Below are 15,398 nucleotides of genomic sequence, written 5' to 3'. Positions count from 1 at the left end.
TGTCATCTGCATAACGCAGATTGTTAATAGATCTTCCACCAATCCTGATGCCACAATTCTCCTCATAGAGCCCAGCCTCCCGGATAATCTGCTCCGCATACAGGTTGAAAAGGTGTGGAGATAGGACACATCCCTGGCGTACATCCTTCCCAATTTTGAACCATGCAGTGTTACCCTGCTCTGTTCTGACAACTGCCTCTTGGTCCAAATATAGGTTTCACATTAGCACGATTAAATGTTCTGGGATTTCCATTCTTCTCAGAGTCAGCCACAGTTTGTTATGATCCACACAGTCAAACACCTTTGCAAAATCAATGAAACACAGATAGACATTCTTCTGGTATTCCCTGCTATTAGCTAAGATCCATCTAACACCAGCTACAATATCCCTAGTACCACATCCCCTTCTAAACCCAGTCTGGACTTCTGGCAATTCTCTGCTGATGTGCTTTTCCAGTCGTTTTTGGATAATCTTCATAAGAATTATCAAGAAGCTCTATATGGTAGTAGTGGCCTTTTATAATAGTCAGAATGCAGAGAATTTGGAACTTTATGGTCTCCATTGAGTGACCAGAATTCATATTACCATGTATCCTTACCTTGCCAAATGTGTTGAAAGCAAAGTAATTGATCTTTACTTTTCAGACCAGAGTTTACTAGTAAAAATACAAAAGGCACCCTGATACAGGTGAGATGAGACATTCTAGAAGTACATAATGCTTGATAGGTAACTTAGAAATTCCAATATGAGCATTTTCTGATGAACTAATGATAGCTATATTTTTCCCCTTTTCTTTTCTTGTAGGGCTACTTCCTTCTTCAATTTCTTGCCAAAAGATTTGGAGATGCAACATATTTTTCATTTTTAAGAAAATTTGTGCAAAAATTTCATGGACAATTGATCCTCTCCCAGGTAATCTGTAGATTCTTATGGTTTCATGAAGTACAACTGAGGGGGCATGGCAGGAGGGGGATAGAGTATTTAAAATTAGGGTAAATTCCATGAAGCAAACCTAATTTCTCAGCCTAGAAAAAGATACCACAAAAAAAGAAATAATTGTCTATGAATGCAGATGCCAAAATTCTCAGCAGCATACTTGTGAACAGAGTCCAACAATATGCCAATAAAATGGTACACCACAATCAAGTAGGACTTATCCCAAGAATGCAGAGATGGTTCAGTACTAAAAAAATCTCTCAATATGGTATACACCATCTCACACTATTTCTTGATGAAAACCTAAAAAGATTGGAATGGAAGGAAAATTCCTCTATATTATTCATGCTTTACAGGAAAAGATAACCACCAACATTATAATTAATAGAGGAAAGACTAAGAGTTTTCCCTTGAAATCAGGAAAAAATAAAAGTGCCTTCCTAATCACTCCAATTGTATATTTTACTAGTCCTAGCCAGAACAGTAAGACAAGAAAAAGAAACAAGAAATCATCCAGATAGGCAAAGAATAAAGTTATTCATATTTGCAGATGATATGATCCTATATGTTAAAAAAAAATCTATGTTTATGAAGCACCCAGAGCTAATAATTTAGCAAAGTTGTAGAGTACAAATTCAACAAAAAATAACTTTAATTTGTATACACTAGAAATGACAAGAAATCAGAAAGAGAAGGTAGATAAACATTTCTATTTACAGTAGTATCTAAGAGAATATAAGTACTCAAACTCAACTCATAGCTGAACCTCTTTTGAGTTTCTGAGGCTGTAAATCACACAAGAGGAGATTACCTATTTTTACCCTGAGGTGCTGCTAGAGAATAAAAAATAAGATATTAAGGACACACTGACAAAGGAGATTAAACAGAACTGGCTTTGACAAGCACTGTGGCAATTGGACAATTAAAACAGACATTCAGAGGGCAGGGGAAGAAGAACAAACTGGGGAAGAGGTTAGAGAGAATGGTATAGCAATGAAGGAATGAAAACCCAAAATCCCTGTAAATGTTCATTAATACTAATAAAATTTAATAATAATAAAAAAAGGAAAGAAAAAAAATACAATATTAAACTAGCCATAGAAGTGAAGAACTTACACAGTTGAAACTATAAAACCTTGCTGACAAAGAGTACCAAAGACTTTAAAAAGGGGGAGGATACTCCATATTCGTGGATGTTGTAGTTGTTGTTTAGGTGCCATTGAGTCTAGTATGACTCACAGTGACACTATAAATAGTGGATCTGAACCCTATTCTATCCTGTACCATCTTCACACTTCCTGACACACAAGAGCTAATTGCAGCAGTCACTGTGCCAATCCACCTGGTTCAGGGTCTTCCTCTCCTTTGCCAACCCTCGACCCTTTCCAGCATCATGTCCCTCTCCAAGGAACAAGATTGGTACACAATAGAGCAGGATATAGGGTTATTGTACCTAAGGTAACTATGAGTAACAAGCCACTCAGTGGCAAATAGCAACAATAACAGCCTCTGAAAAACTTCTGGAGGCTCAACTATGAGTAATTTCTGATTCAATGGTACATGACTCCAACATATGAAATCATGACTGCAGGTTGAAAAATCTATAATTTTAGTGAGACTTTTTAATCACCTTTAGAATTTTGGACCTCACTTCTCCTCCACTAGGACATAAACTATCTTGATATTTGTCCTGTATTTCCATATTGGTCTCTAGGAGTTAAGAATGTTTAATATGCAATATATTATCTGGTAAAGCTCAAAGAAGAGGTTCTGGTTAAGCCAGAAGTTTCTTGCTTTGCGTTATAGCCAGCCCTTTGAAAATTGTTAAACACAGAATGAAATAAACTATTGAGTTAGATGAATGCAAAAAAAAAAAAAAAAGCTTTTTCTGGGACTGAAATTGGGGTTGGTGGGAGACTGAGAAAAATGGGATAAATTATGTATACTGCATTAAAACAGATGAGAGAGAGAAATGTTTAAAAGGGATATATGATTAGATATTGTCATGACAGGAGTCCCGAATGAAGGCTGCATCATGGAGTGTACTTGGGAAGAGGGATTGTATGAAAACAAGAAACTTTCACTTTTCAAAGAGAAGAGCAAACTGGGGACTGGGGGAGGGCAGGGGGATGTTGGGCAAAGTGCAACAGTGAATGAATGGAAATCCGAAGTCTCTGTAAATTTTCATTAAAATTAATAAAAAAAGATTAAAACTTACTTTTTCAATTTGTTCACAGGTTTTTGTTGTTGGGTTTTTATTTGGTTTTAGTTTTTTACTTTCTAATTTTTGGTTTAATTTTTTATTAATTTTGATGAAAGTTTAATTTTTTTTTCACTTACTTTTTGGCTTTTTAATATTAATGAAAGTTCACTCCACTAAGCAGGCTTCATTCTGGACTCCTGTCATGACAATAATACATAATTATATATCCCTTTTAAACAGTTTTCTCCGTCATCTGTTTCAATGCAGTCTACATAATTTATCCCATATTTCTCAATCTCCCCCAACCCCGGTGTCAGTTGCGTTTTACAACGGTGACCTTACAAAATGTTTGTCCTTTTGTGACTGAGATATTTCACACAGCATAATGTCCTCCAGGGTCACCCATTTTATGTAATATTTCATGAGTTCTTTATTTTTCATTGCAGAATAGTATTCCATTGTGTGAATATACCAGAGCGGCTTTATCCGTTCGTTTGTTGATGAGCACTTAGGTTGTTTCCAACTCTTTGCTATTGTGAACAAAGCTGCGATAAACATGGGTGTGCATATATCTGCTTGGTGTCAATTATGGTCTCTTTGGAGTATATTCCCAGTAGTGGAATTGCTGAGTCAAATGGTATTTCTATTTGCAACTTTTTGAATAAGTGCCATACTGCCTTCCATAGTGGTCACACCATTTTACACTCCCACCAACAGTAAGTAAGGGTTCCAGCTTCTCCACACTTTGCTAGGATTTGATGTCTGCTGTTCTGTTAAACTTTGCTATTCTTACTGGGTTGAGATACTATCTCATAGTTGTTTTGATTTCCATCACTCTTAGAGCTAGGGATTTTGAACACTTCTTCATGTGTTTGTTTGTCATAAGAATGTTCATCTTTGGTGAAGCGTCTGTTCATATCCTGTGCCCATTTTTCAATTGAGCTGTTTACCCTTATCTTGTGGTGCTCAAATATTTGATAAATTCTAGATATAAGTCCCTTATCAGACATGTCATTACCAAATATTTTTCCCAGTTTGCAGCTTCCCTTTTTACCCTACTGGAGAAAATTTAGCATGTGCATAGGGATTTGATTCTTTTTTTTTTATTAATTTTAATGAAAATTTACAAAGACTTAGGTTTTCCATTCATTCATTGTTGCACTTTTGTCCCTGCCCACCCACTCTTCCCCAATGAACTCCTCTCCTTGAAAAGTAAAACTCTTTCATTGTTATGCAGTCCCTCCTCCGAAGTCATCTCCACTGTGCAGCCTTCATTTTGGACTCCTGTAATGACAATAATACCCAATCATATATCCGTTTTAAACAGTTCTCTCCTTCATCTGTTTCAATACAGTATACATCATCATCCCCTCCTTCTCTGTCTTCCCTCAGCCCCGATGTCAGTCCCATTTTATAACAATGACCCTATGTAATGTTTGTCCTTTTGTGACTGAGATATTTCACTCAGCATAATGTCCTCCAGGGTCACCCATTTTGAAACTCTCATGAGTTTCTTGTTTTTCAATGTTGCATAGTATTTAATTGTGTGAATATACCAGAGCTGCTTTCTTCTGTATCCATTCGTTTGTTGATGGACACTTGTATTTTTTCCACCTCTTTGCTATTATTGTGAACAAAGCCTCAATAAACATGGGAGTGCATATATCTTCGTGAATGGCAGTTATGGAGGGATTTGATTCTTAGAAGGTCCCATTCACCTATTTTATCCTCTCCTAGTTGTAGATTTTTCAGGATACTTGGAAGACTGTTTATGTTGTAGATTAAAACTTCTAGAGTTCTTCCAAGCTTTTTTTTTTTTTAAAGAAAAAAATTAAGTTTATAGTGCTTGGCTTTAGTCCTAGGTCCTTGATAACTCTTTGGTTTTTGTGTGTAAAGTGAGGTATGGATCTTGGTTGAGTTTTTCTGCAGATAGTTTTCCAATTTTGCCAACATCATTTGTCAAAAAGGCTGTCATTTCCCCACTTAACTGATTTCATCTCCTTGTCAAAAATCAGTTGACCATAGGTAGATGGACTGATTTCCGGACTCTCAATTCTATTCCATTGATCTATGTGTCTGTCATTGTACCAGTACCATGCTGTCTTGACCAGCACAGCAGTGTAGTAGGATTTGAAATCAGGGAGTGAGATGCCTCCTCCCTTGTTTCTATTTTAAAGAGGGCTTTGCTTATTCTGAGCTTCTTTCCATTCCAAATGAAACTGGAGATTGCCTTTTCCATCTCATTGAAGAATGGGATTGGTATTTGTATTGGGATTACATTGAACGCGTAAATTACCTTTGGTAGTATTGTCATTTTCACAATATTGAGTCTTCCTATCCATGAACAAGAGATATTCTTCCATTTCTCCAGGTCTCTTTTTGTTTCTTGCAGTTTCTTTGTACTTCTGGTTTCATTTACTCCCAAGTATTTAATCTTGTGATTACCTTGTGGTAATCTTATGTGAAGGGTATTGTTTTTCTTAACTCCAGTTCTGTATTTTCTTTTTTTTTTTTGTTTTATTGGGTTTTTTTTGTTGTTTTTGTATATTGATCTTGTATCGTGCTACTTTGCTGAATTGGTCAACTATGTCAAGTATATTTCTTGCTGAGTGTTAAGGGTTTTCTAAGTATACTATCATATCCTCTGCAAATAGAGATTATTTCACCTCTTCTTTGCCAATTTGTACACGTTTTATTTCCTTCTCTTGTCTTATTGCTATCACTAAGACTTCCAGTACAATATTGAGTAAGAGAGGGGATAGTGGGCATCCTTGCCTAGTTCATATTCTCAAAGTGAATGTCTTTAATATCTCTCCATTGAGAACAATGTTGTCTCTCAGTTTTGCATAGATACTTTTTACTATGTTGGAGAAATTCCCCTCTAATTCTATTTTTTGAATGTTTGGGGGTTTTTTGTTTTGTTATTTTTTTTACTGGCGCTTCCTGTTTATTGGTCTGGCTGGAGCCCGGAGTGGAGACATGATGGGGGGTTGGCAGAAGTGGGGGCGCGGACGCACGCACAGGTGGCCGGGGCGCACACAGGTTCACACACAGGTGGGCAGGGAGGAGTCATGATTCTGTAAATAAATACTGGACACACGGCGCCGTTGCCCCTCTGGACTGGGGTCCCTGGGCACCGTCCACTACTCGAGGCCCGGGCGGTGCGGGTGGGCGGGGGTCCGAGGTGGTCAAGCCCCAGGCCCAGTGATCCTGACAGATGTGGGGAGTCCTGGAGGACAGTGGTCCACATGGAAAGGAGGGGCTGCGGTCAGCAGCGGCCCTAAATGACCTTCTTGAGCTCGTCGTAGACGACCAGCACGAAGGCCCCACCTATGCCCCGCAGGACGTTAGACCAGGCGCCCTTGAAAAAGGCCTTGCCGCCCTCGTCCTTCAAGATCTTACGCCAGCAGTCCGTCATCCCCGTGTACATGATGTCCGCTCCTTTCCGGCCAGACTGCATCATCATCCTTCTCCGCACGGTGTCGAACGGGTAGGACACCTCTCCGGTCACCGCAGTGACTGCGCAATCATCCAGCTGACCACGATGTGCGTGTTCTTGGGGTCCGGGAGCATACCTTTGGCCGTGTCGTAGACGCCGAAGTAGGCGGCCCGGTAGATGATGATGCCTTGGACGGACACGTTGAAGCCCTGGGAGAGGCCGCGGATGCCGTCCGACTTCCTGATCTTGACCAGGCAGTCCCCCAGGCCCTTGAACTCGCTTTCCATGCCCGACTTGCCCACGTCGGTGGCCAGCCGGGGGCGGGCGAAGTCCAGCGGGTAGACAAAGCTGAGCGAGGTGGCCCCGGCCGTGCCGCCGCCCGAGGTAGCGCCAGAACGGCGTGTGCTTGTCCACCCCGCCCAGGAACACCTGCTGGTACTTGTCCTTGAAGGCGAAGTTGAGGGCCAGGTGGGGAAGTAGCGGATGACGTTGGCCAGGTTGCCCCTCCAGAAAGAAAGCATGCCCTGCCCCCTGGGGATGCGCACGATGCAGTCCACGATGCTTTTGTACTGCTTGTCTACCACGATCATCTTGCTGGCGTGCTGGACCTGCAAAAGCAGCTTGACCTGCTCGATCGGGCCAAGACCGTCTTCGAGATGGCGGTGGCGACGCCCCCAGCCAGGAAGTCCTTGGCGAACGAGATGGCCTGTTCCGTCATGGTGGCCGAGAGCGCTGCAGAGCTGGCTGGCTGACAGCCGGGACTGGGTGCTCGAAGGCCGGGAAAGGGAGGCGCCTCTGGCTCCGCCGCTGCCGCCGCCGGGACTGAAAGGCTATTTTTTAAATGTTTTAATCAGGAAAGGTTGTTGGATTTTGTCAAAGGCCTTTTTTGCATCAATTGATAGGATCATGTAGTTCTTGTTCTTTTCTTTGATACTGTGATGAATTAAATTAATTGTTTTCTTTATGTTGAACCATTCTTGCGTACGTGTTATGAATCCCACTTGGTCATAGTGAATTATATTTTTATGTATCGTTGGATTCTATTGGCCAGGATTTTATTCGAGATTTTTGCATCAATGTTCGTAAGAGATATTTGTCTATAGTTTTCTATTTTGGTGGTGTCCTTTCCTGGCTTTGGTATCAAGAATATATTTGCTTTTCCAAAAGGTTAGTGTACTGGGGGGGGGGGTTGGGAGGGGAGAAAAGTGCAACAATGAATGAATGGAAATCCAAAGTCTCTGTAAGTTTTAACTAAAATTAATAATTAAATTAAAAAATAAAAGGGACATATTACTCGGTGCTACTGTCATAACAGGCGTCCAGACTGAAGGCTGCACTGTGGAGTGGACTTGGGAAGAGGGATTGTATAACAATGAAAATTTTTCTTTTACTTTTCAAAGAGAAGAGTCTACTGGGGGGTATGGGGGAGGCATGGGCAGGGAGAAAAGTGCAACAATGAATGAATGGAAATCCAAAGTCTCTGTAAACTTTCATTAAAATAATAATAAAAACAAGGTTAGACCATGTAAAAAAAAAAAAGAACTGGTCAACCAATGACAGAAAAAAAAAAGGGGGGGGGATATATGATTAGGTTTTATTGTCATGACAAGAGTCCAGAACAAAGGTTGCATAGTGGAGTAGACTTGAGGGGAGGGATTGTATAACAATGAAAGAATTTTTCTTTTACTTTTCAAAGAGAAGAGTGAACTGAGGGGCAGGAGTGTGCAGGGAGAAACGTGCAACAATGAAATCCAAAGTCTCTGTAAAGTTTGATTAAAATTTTAAAATATAATAAATTTTTTAAATAATAATGTTTGCTTAATAGAATGAGTATGGGAGAATTGCATCTTTTTCTATTTTCTGAAACAGTTTATGTAGGATTGGTGACTGGTTTTTCTCTGAATGTTTGATACAATTCACTTGTAAACCCATCTGGTCCAGGGCTGTTTTTTGGCTGGAAGTTTGTTTTATTGCCTTTTCAGTTTCTTTTGTAATGTTCAGATGTTCAATTTTGGTTGGTGTCAGTTTAGGTATGTTGTGCATTTCTAAGTATTTGTCCATTTCCCCTGGGTTTTCATATTTGTTTGAATATGGTTTCTCATAATAGTCTAATGTTAGCCTTTTTATTTTAGTTGATTCTATTTGGATGTAGCCCATTTCATCTCTTATTCGGATTATGTGTGCCTTTTCGTTTTTTAATTTTGCTAGTATTTTGTCCCATTCTGCCCAGCTGCGTGCTCTCCGTGTCCCCATAGCACCTCCTGACTGATTTTCTCTCTGTACCTGTAGTGTGACAGAAGCTTTCGGCGCGAACACTCGTGGCACCAGGAGTCAGGAAATCAAAAAACATATTGCGATGGGAAAGTCTGCTGTTAGGGACCTCTCTAAAGTACTCAAGAGCAACGGTGTCTCTCTGGAGACTAAGGTGCGCCTGAGCAACAGTGTCTCTCTGGAGACTAAGGTGCTCCTGATACAAGCCATGGACTTTCCAATCACTAGCTATGCATCAGAGAGTTGGACAATGACTAGGGAGGAGAGAAGGAGAATTGATGCCTTTGAGCTGTGGTGCTGGAGAAGAGTACTGAATGTACCATGGACTGCCAAGAAAACAGATTTATCCTGGAGAAGGTTAAACCAGGCTGCTCCTTGAAGGCAAGGATTCTGGGGCTTCATCTGACATACTTTGGACATGTTGTAAGGAGGGACAGGTCCTCCTCGGAGAGGGACATCATGCTTGGGAGGGTGGAGGTACAGCACAAGAAGGGAAGACCCTCTATGAGATGGACTGATTCAGTGACTGGGGTAATCAGGATGAGTGTATCAGAGGCAGTGCGATTTGCACAGGATAGAGCAGGCTTTAGGGCTATTGTGCGTAGGTTCGCTATGAGTAGCAAACGACTCAACGGCACATAACAACAACATCAACAAGAACAGTGTTGTGTCGATTTTATTGGTCTTTTCAAAGAACCAACTCCTAGTTTTGCTGATGGTTTTAATTGTTTTTTGGTTTTCTATTTCATTTCGTTATGCTCTAATTTGTATAATTTCACGTTTTTTTAGAAGGCTTTTCTTGCTATTCTTTTTCGTTGGAGATGTTGGGTTAGAGAGTCAATGGTCATTTTTTCCTGCCTTTTGATGTGTTTGCTTATAAATTGACCTCTGATTACTGCTTTGGCTGTTTCCCAGAGGTTTGGGTAAGTGGTGTTTTTATTGTCATTTGTTTCAAGAAACTTTTCAATTTTATTTTTTTATTTCTTCTACTTCCCACTCATGTTCAAGCAAGTTGTTGTTCAGCTTTCAAATATGTGGAGGTTTTCCCCTTTATCCTCTTGTTACTAATTTCTAATTTTGTGGCATTGTGGTCTGAGAAGATGCTTTTGTATTATTTCTGTCTTTTTTTAAATTTATTGATGCTTGTCTTATGACCTAAAAATGTGATATATTCTGGAGAACGTTCCAGGCACATTGGAAAAGAAGGCATATTGTGCTTTGGGGGAGGGGAGGGACATTAGCCTATAAATGTCTATGAGATCAAGTTGGGGTTTTGTGTGGTTTAATTCTTCAGTATCTTTGTTGAGTTTCTAGTAGGTCTATCTTTTCTTGAGAGTGGTGTATTGAAGTCTCCAAGTACTATAGTAGTGTTGTCTATTTCCCTTTTCAGTTTTGTTAATGTTGTATCACACATTAACCAAGGAGGAAAACTTTTGTTCCCTTCTAGAAGTGGCTTCTCACCTCTATTGAGGGGCCCAGGACCTCCCTGTTGCCTGAGTTAAGGGGTCCCATGTGGTCAGATCAGACAGCAGTTTATTCTCCAAAAGCTGAGTGCTCAAGGAGGAAGCCTGTTGTTCCCTTCTGGAAGTGGCTTCTTACCTCCGTTGAGAGGACCAGGACCTCCCTGTTTCCTTGGTTAATGGGTCCCACATGGTCAAGCCAGGCAGCAGTTTGTTCCCCAAAGTACCTGCTTCCTCCTGGTGGATGGGTCCCACAGCAGCTTGGCTGGCAGCTTCTGTCTGAGACTCAGCTTGTGGCTTCCACTAGAGCTGGCAGTTTGCTGCTCCTGTGGCTCCCAAACTAATTATTTTAACAAAAGTTCTGACTCAAATTCCTACTAATCACATTGTGCCGTGTTGGTCTCTGCATGCCACATAGGTCTCTCTGGTGGCCTGTTTCTATGTAGCTTGCTGCTCCTCTAGCTCCTTATGCTGTTTCCTCCACTGCTGCCATCTTGGTTCTTTTGTTCACAGTTTTTATAAAACAATTCTCTTTAACTAATTGGCCTGCAACTCTGGTAAATTAAGAAACTGATTATATAGCCTAATATTTCAGCTTTTGTGTAGCTTCCCCAGCAGGTTGCCTATCAAACAGCTGGCTCTAACTCTGGTGTGATTCTTGACAGTTATTTGTTGATGATCTTTAATGATTTACTTTTTTTCTAATTCTAGGATTTCCTTCAAATGCTGTTGGAGAATATTCCAGAAGAGAAAAGGTGAGGTCCAGTTTAGAAATGAACAGTCTAGCTTTGCTTTGAATATTAAAAATATTCCTGTTTTATTTTGTCTTACTAAATTTTATTTTGTCCAGTTTATTTCATATTATCAAAATGTGAATATTCCTCTCCAATAGGAGGCAGGAGTCTAACAGAGCAAGTGGAAGTCATAGCACAATGCACTACCACTTTGGGGTAGGCCGACATGAAGAGGTGTTGATAATCAGCAGGGAAATCAAGTACTTCAGTATGTAGTACATACAAAAGGCAGACAGTCTGTTAAGCTGATGTGAAAAAGTTCTAATGTTTGGGGGCTCAATTAATCTGTTTTACTATAAGGAAACCCTGTTACTGTGGGTGAAATATAACACAGAGCATGGAGTGTCAAGTCAGACTCACTTGGGTCCTACCCCCAACTCTGCCATTTCGTTGCCCCCTCTATTTTCTTTCCCCCAATTTATTTTTATTTTATATTAGTTTGCATATAAAATTCATATGCATTGTATATCATTTATGTACATTTCACACCTTTCTACATTCACATTGTGTTTCAAACAATCATACATATACATTGTTTTATAAAATTAATCACCATTGATGTTTGCCCACTATTACCCCATATTTTCAGGACTCCATTGGAATTTTCCTTCACCACCACCACCACTCCACTGCCTCCAGACTCACCATAGCCTGTTATCTTCATTATATCCTCCTTTCCACACCACTTGCCTTCTATCCACAACCACTATTGGACTTTTCTCCACAGTTTGCTAGTTATTCTTGTAAGACTGAGTTAGTGTACTTAGCATAATGCTGTCTAGGTTCTCCCATATTATATAGTATTTTACAAAATTGTTGCTCCTTAGTGCTATATTCCACTATAATATGCCATTGTATTAAAGTACCACAGTTTCTCTATCCATTTGTTTGTTGATGGACATTTGTGCTGTTTCCATTGTTTTGCTATTATAAATAACACTGATGTGAACATGGGTATACAAATGTCTGTTCTATTTTCCTTAGGATATGTTCCAAGTAGTGCAATAACTGGATCATACGGGGTTTCTATGTTCAATTTTTTGAGGAAATGTCAAACTTCCTTCCAGAGTAGTTGCATCCACAGTATTCTTTTCTTGTGGAGGCCTTCCCTGTACTATTCTGTAAACTTTCATTATGAAAACCTTCTCTGAGATGCTGTTTTCTCCTAGTCAGTAGATTTTCTTTTCACCCTATTGGGAAAAGTTTTGAAGCATACAGAGACTTCATTTTAGAAGGTCCAACTCGTCATTTTATCTTCTCCTGTTTGTTCATTTCAAAAGTTAGGAATAAGGAAGAAGGATAAGTAGTCTTGAGACTGGAGATAGAATGATTGAGTTTTATACAATCAATGATTTATTCACGGCAGCTATCTTTTTTATTAGATTTTTTAAAATGTATTTACTTTTACATTACATGGTTTATTTTTAATTTTCTACTATTTTATTTACAAAACACGAATACTTTGTTTTTAAAAACAAATTCTTTCCATTTCCCTCACCCCCCCCATCAAATTGTACAACCCATGAGTAATCTCCTCCACCCCTTGCACATCCACATCTCTCTGTTCCCAAACTCTCCCACCCCTCTTGGATCCTTATACTCATTCTACAATAATGGTTTAATACAATATTTATCCTTATGGGACTGAGTTAGTTCACTCCACATAATGCTTTCCAGTCCCTCCCAAGTTAGGTAATAATTTACAAACTCATTGCTCCTATGTGCTGCATAGTATTCCATTGTGTGAATGTACCATAATTTCTCAACCCATTGATTTGTGGTTGGACATTTGGGCTGTTTCCATGTTCTTGCGATTGTGAATAATGCTGCTATGAACATTGGTGTACAAATCTCAGTTTGTGCCTCAGTTTCCCTATTCTCAGGGTATATTCCAAATAGTGGAATAGCTCGTATATTCCAAATAGTGGAATTTTTATGTTCAGCTTTTTGGGGAAGTGCTAAACTGCCTTCCAGAATGGTTGTACTATTTTACAGTCCCACGAACAATGTATAAGAGGTCCTTTCTCACCACATCTTCTCCAACATTTATTACTTGTGTGGCAGCTATTTTTTATAAGCAGCACAAACGGTGGCATGGACTTCACCTGACAGTCTTCACAGAAATTAGATTGATTACATCTGTGGAAAGAATGATTGAAGAAGCTCAATATCAGGTTTGAAAACTAGGCCAGGTGCTACTGTGAAACACTCCATCAACTACTCATATGCTGTTTCAAACTAAAGCTAAATAAGGTTGAATAAAATCCACAGGAACCAAAATTTGACATTGAGTTTATCCTACCTGAGTTAAAATAAAACACCTCAGGAATGGGTTTGAGGTCTTAAACACTAATGAACAAAGACCAGATGAGCTGTGGGAGGATATCAAACTATTATCCAGGAAGAATACAGAAAGTAATTACTAAGAGTAGAAAGCAAAGACTGAGATGGATGTCAAGAGATAGCCTGAATATTGTATTGGAATGCTAAGAAGCCAAAGCAAAGGGAAGAAATAAGGAAGTTAAGGAGCTGAACAGAAGATTTCAAAAGACAGCTCGAAAAGACAAAGCAAAGTATTATAACAAAATGTATGGTGAATTTGAGTTTTGGTTTAATCATTAAGATCACACACACATGTAAAATCTTGCAGAAAATAATTTAAACAACTAGAGCTGCCAGACTGAGGGTCAGGTAGAATGTCTGGTTGGTTTTTTTATTTAATCCTCTTATTTAGTGTCAACAAGACATCCTGGAGGGTCCCCAGGCATCTTATTATTATATTTTGGAGGATCATTCATCTAAGTAGTAAAGAACTCTTCTGTAAAATTACTGTACTGGCGTTATCTGGATTTGCTGTGATGCTGAACCTTGTGCCAATGGGGTGTCAAATGCCATAGCAGTTGCCCATGGTGGACAGTATTTGCTGGAGCTCCCAGTTTAAGACAGATTTGGAAGCAGGAATGGCATCCACTTCCTAAACCACATGCCTCTGGAAACCCTATGAACTTGGAGAAATTACATTAATTACAGAAAGGCGTCAGGTCTTTTATTCATAGAGTTGCTATGAGTCATGTTCAACTTGACGCCAATCAACAACAACAATAACAACAATAACAGAGCTGCCAGAGAACTGCCAGAAAGCAAAATGTCTTTCAGAAAAGGACATAGAACAAGGAATATCATCATTAAATCCAAATGGATCTTGGCCAAAAGCTGATATTTACCTTGTTATATTCACTATGAAAAGGAACCTAACAAATTATGGATAGCATTGCAAAGAATAGAGTTGCATATGGACACAACATTTAATTATGCTCATATAGAATCTATGCATAAACAAAAAGGCAGTAAATTGAACAAAACAAGGGGATACTTCATGGTTTAAAATCAAGAAAATTCTGTGTTAGGATTGTATCGTCTTACCATACCTATTATTACTTGCTATGAAAGTTGGTCATGACAGAAGACAAATTGATACCTTTGAGTTGTGGTGTTGAAGAAAAGTACTAAATTTTCCATGGACTGCCAAAAGAACAAACAGGTATTTCTTGGAGAAGGTGCAAGCAGGTTGCATCTTGAGGGCAAGGATGTTGAAGCTTTATCTTACATTCTTTTGGACATGTTGTGCTTTAGCAGGGACCTTGGAAAAGAACATCGTTCTTGGAAAGGTGGAAGGTCAGCAAAGGAAAGGAAGACCCTCAATAATATGGACTGACTCAATAACAGTATCAGTGTGTTCAAATATAGAAGAAATGGTGAAAATGGCACAAAAAAGAGCCGAGTTCAGATCCTTTGTTCATAAAATCACTAGGAGTTGTAGTCTACTAGACAGTATTTCACAACATTATTTAATCTATATACTGAGAAAATGATCCAAAATACTGAACTCTATGAAGAAGAACATGGCATAAGGATTGGAGGAAGAGTTATTAATTACATATGTCATCCAGATCATACAACCTTGCTAGCAGAAAGTGAAGATAATTTAAACACTTAGTGATGAAATTGAAAGATTATACCTTTCACTATGAAATTGCACACTAGCATTACAAAACAAAAATCCTCACAGTGGAATAATAAACAACATCATGATAAATGGACAAAAGATTTACGTTATCAAAGGCAAATAATCCAATTGATAAATGGGCACAGGATATGAACAGACACTTCACCGAAGAAGACATTCAGATAGCCAACAAGCACATGAAGAAATGTTCAAAGCCCCTAGCTCTAAGAGAGATGCAAATCAAAACAACTAAGAGATATCATCTCACCCCAGTAAGAATAGCAAAAT

The 15,398-nt window shown here is 39.3% G+C and overlaps 1 protein-coding gene and 1 pseudogene across 1 annotated transcript in view; one reads left to right on the top strand and one right to left on the bottom strand.

Moving 5' to 3' along the window:
- Positions 1–15,398, top strand: part of LOC102848488 (chromosome unknown open reading frame, human C9orf3) — a 704,390-nt gene that overhangs the window by 417,536 nt on the left and 271,456 nt on the right. Inside the window, exons 8-9 of the mRNA XM_006898876.1 lie at positions 806–913; positions 11,022–11,065. Coding sequence (XP_006898938.1) covers positions 806–913; positions 11,022–11,065 — 152 coding nt within the window. The remainder of the gene's footprint in view (positions 1–805; positions 914–11,021; positions 11,066–15,398) is intronic.
- On the bottom strand, positions 6,421–7,312 carry LOC102872781 (annotated as a pseudogene).

The sequence above is a fragment of the Elephantulus edwardii genome, unplaced genomic scaffold (genome assembly GCF_000299155.1).
Source record: "Elephantulus edwardii isolate Elephantulus edwardi_28Jun2011 unplaced genomic scaffold, EleEdw1.0 scaffold00238, whole genome shotgun sequence".
Lineage (NCBI taxonomy): Eukaryota > Metazoa > Chordata > Mammalia > Macroscelidea > Macroscelididae > Elephantulus > Elephantulus edwardii.
This window is presented reverse-complemented; position numbering and strand designations above follow the sequence as displayed.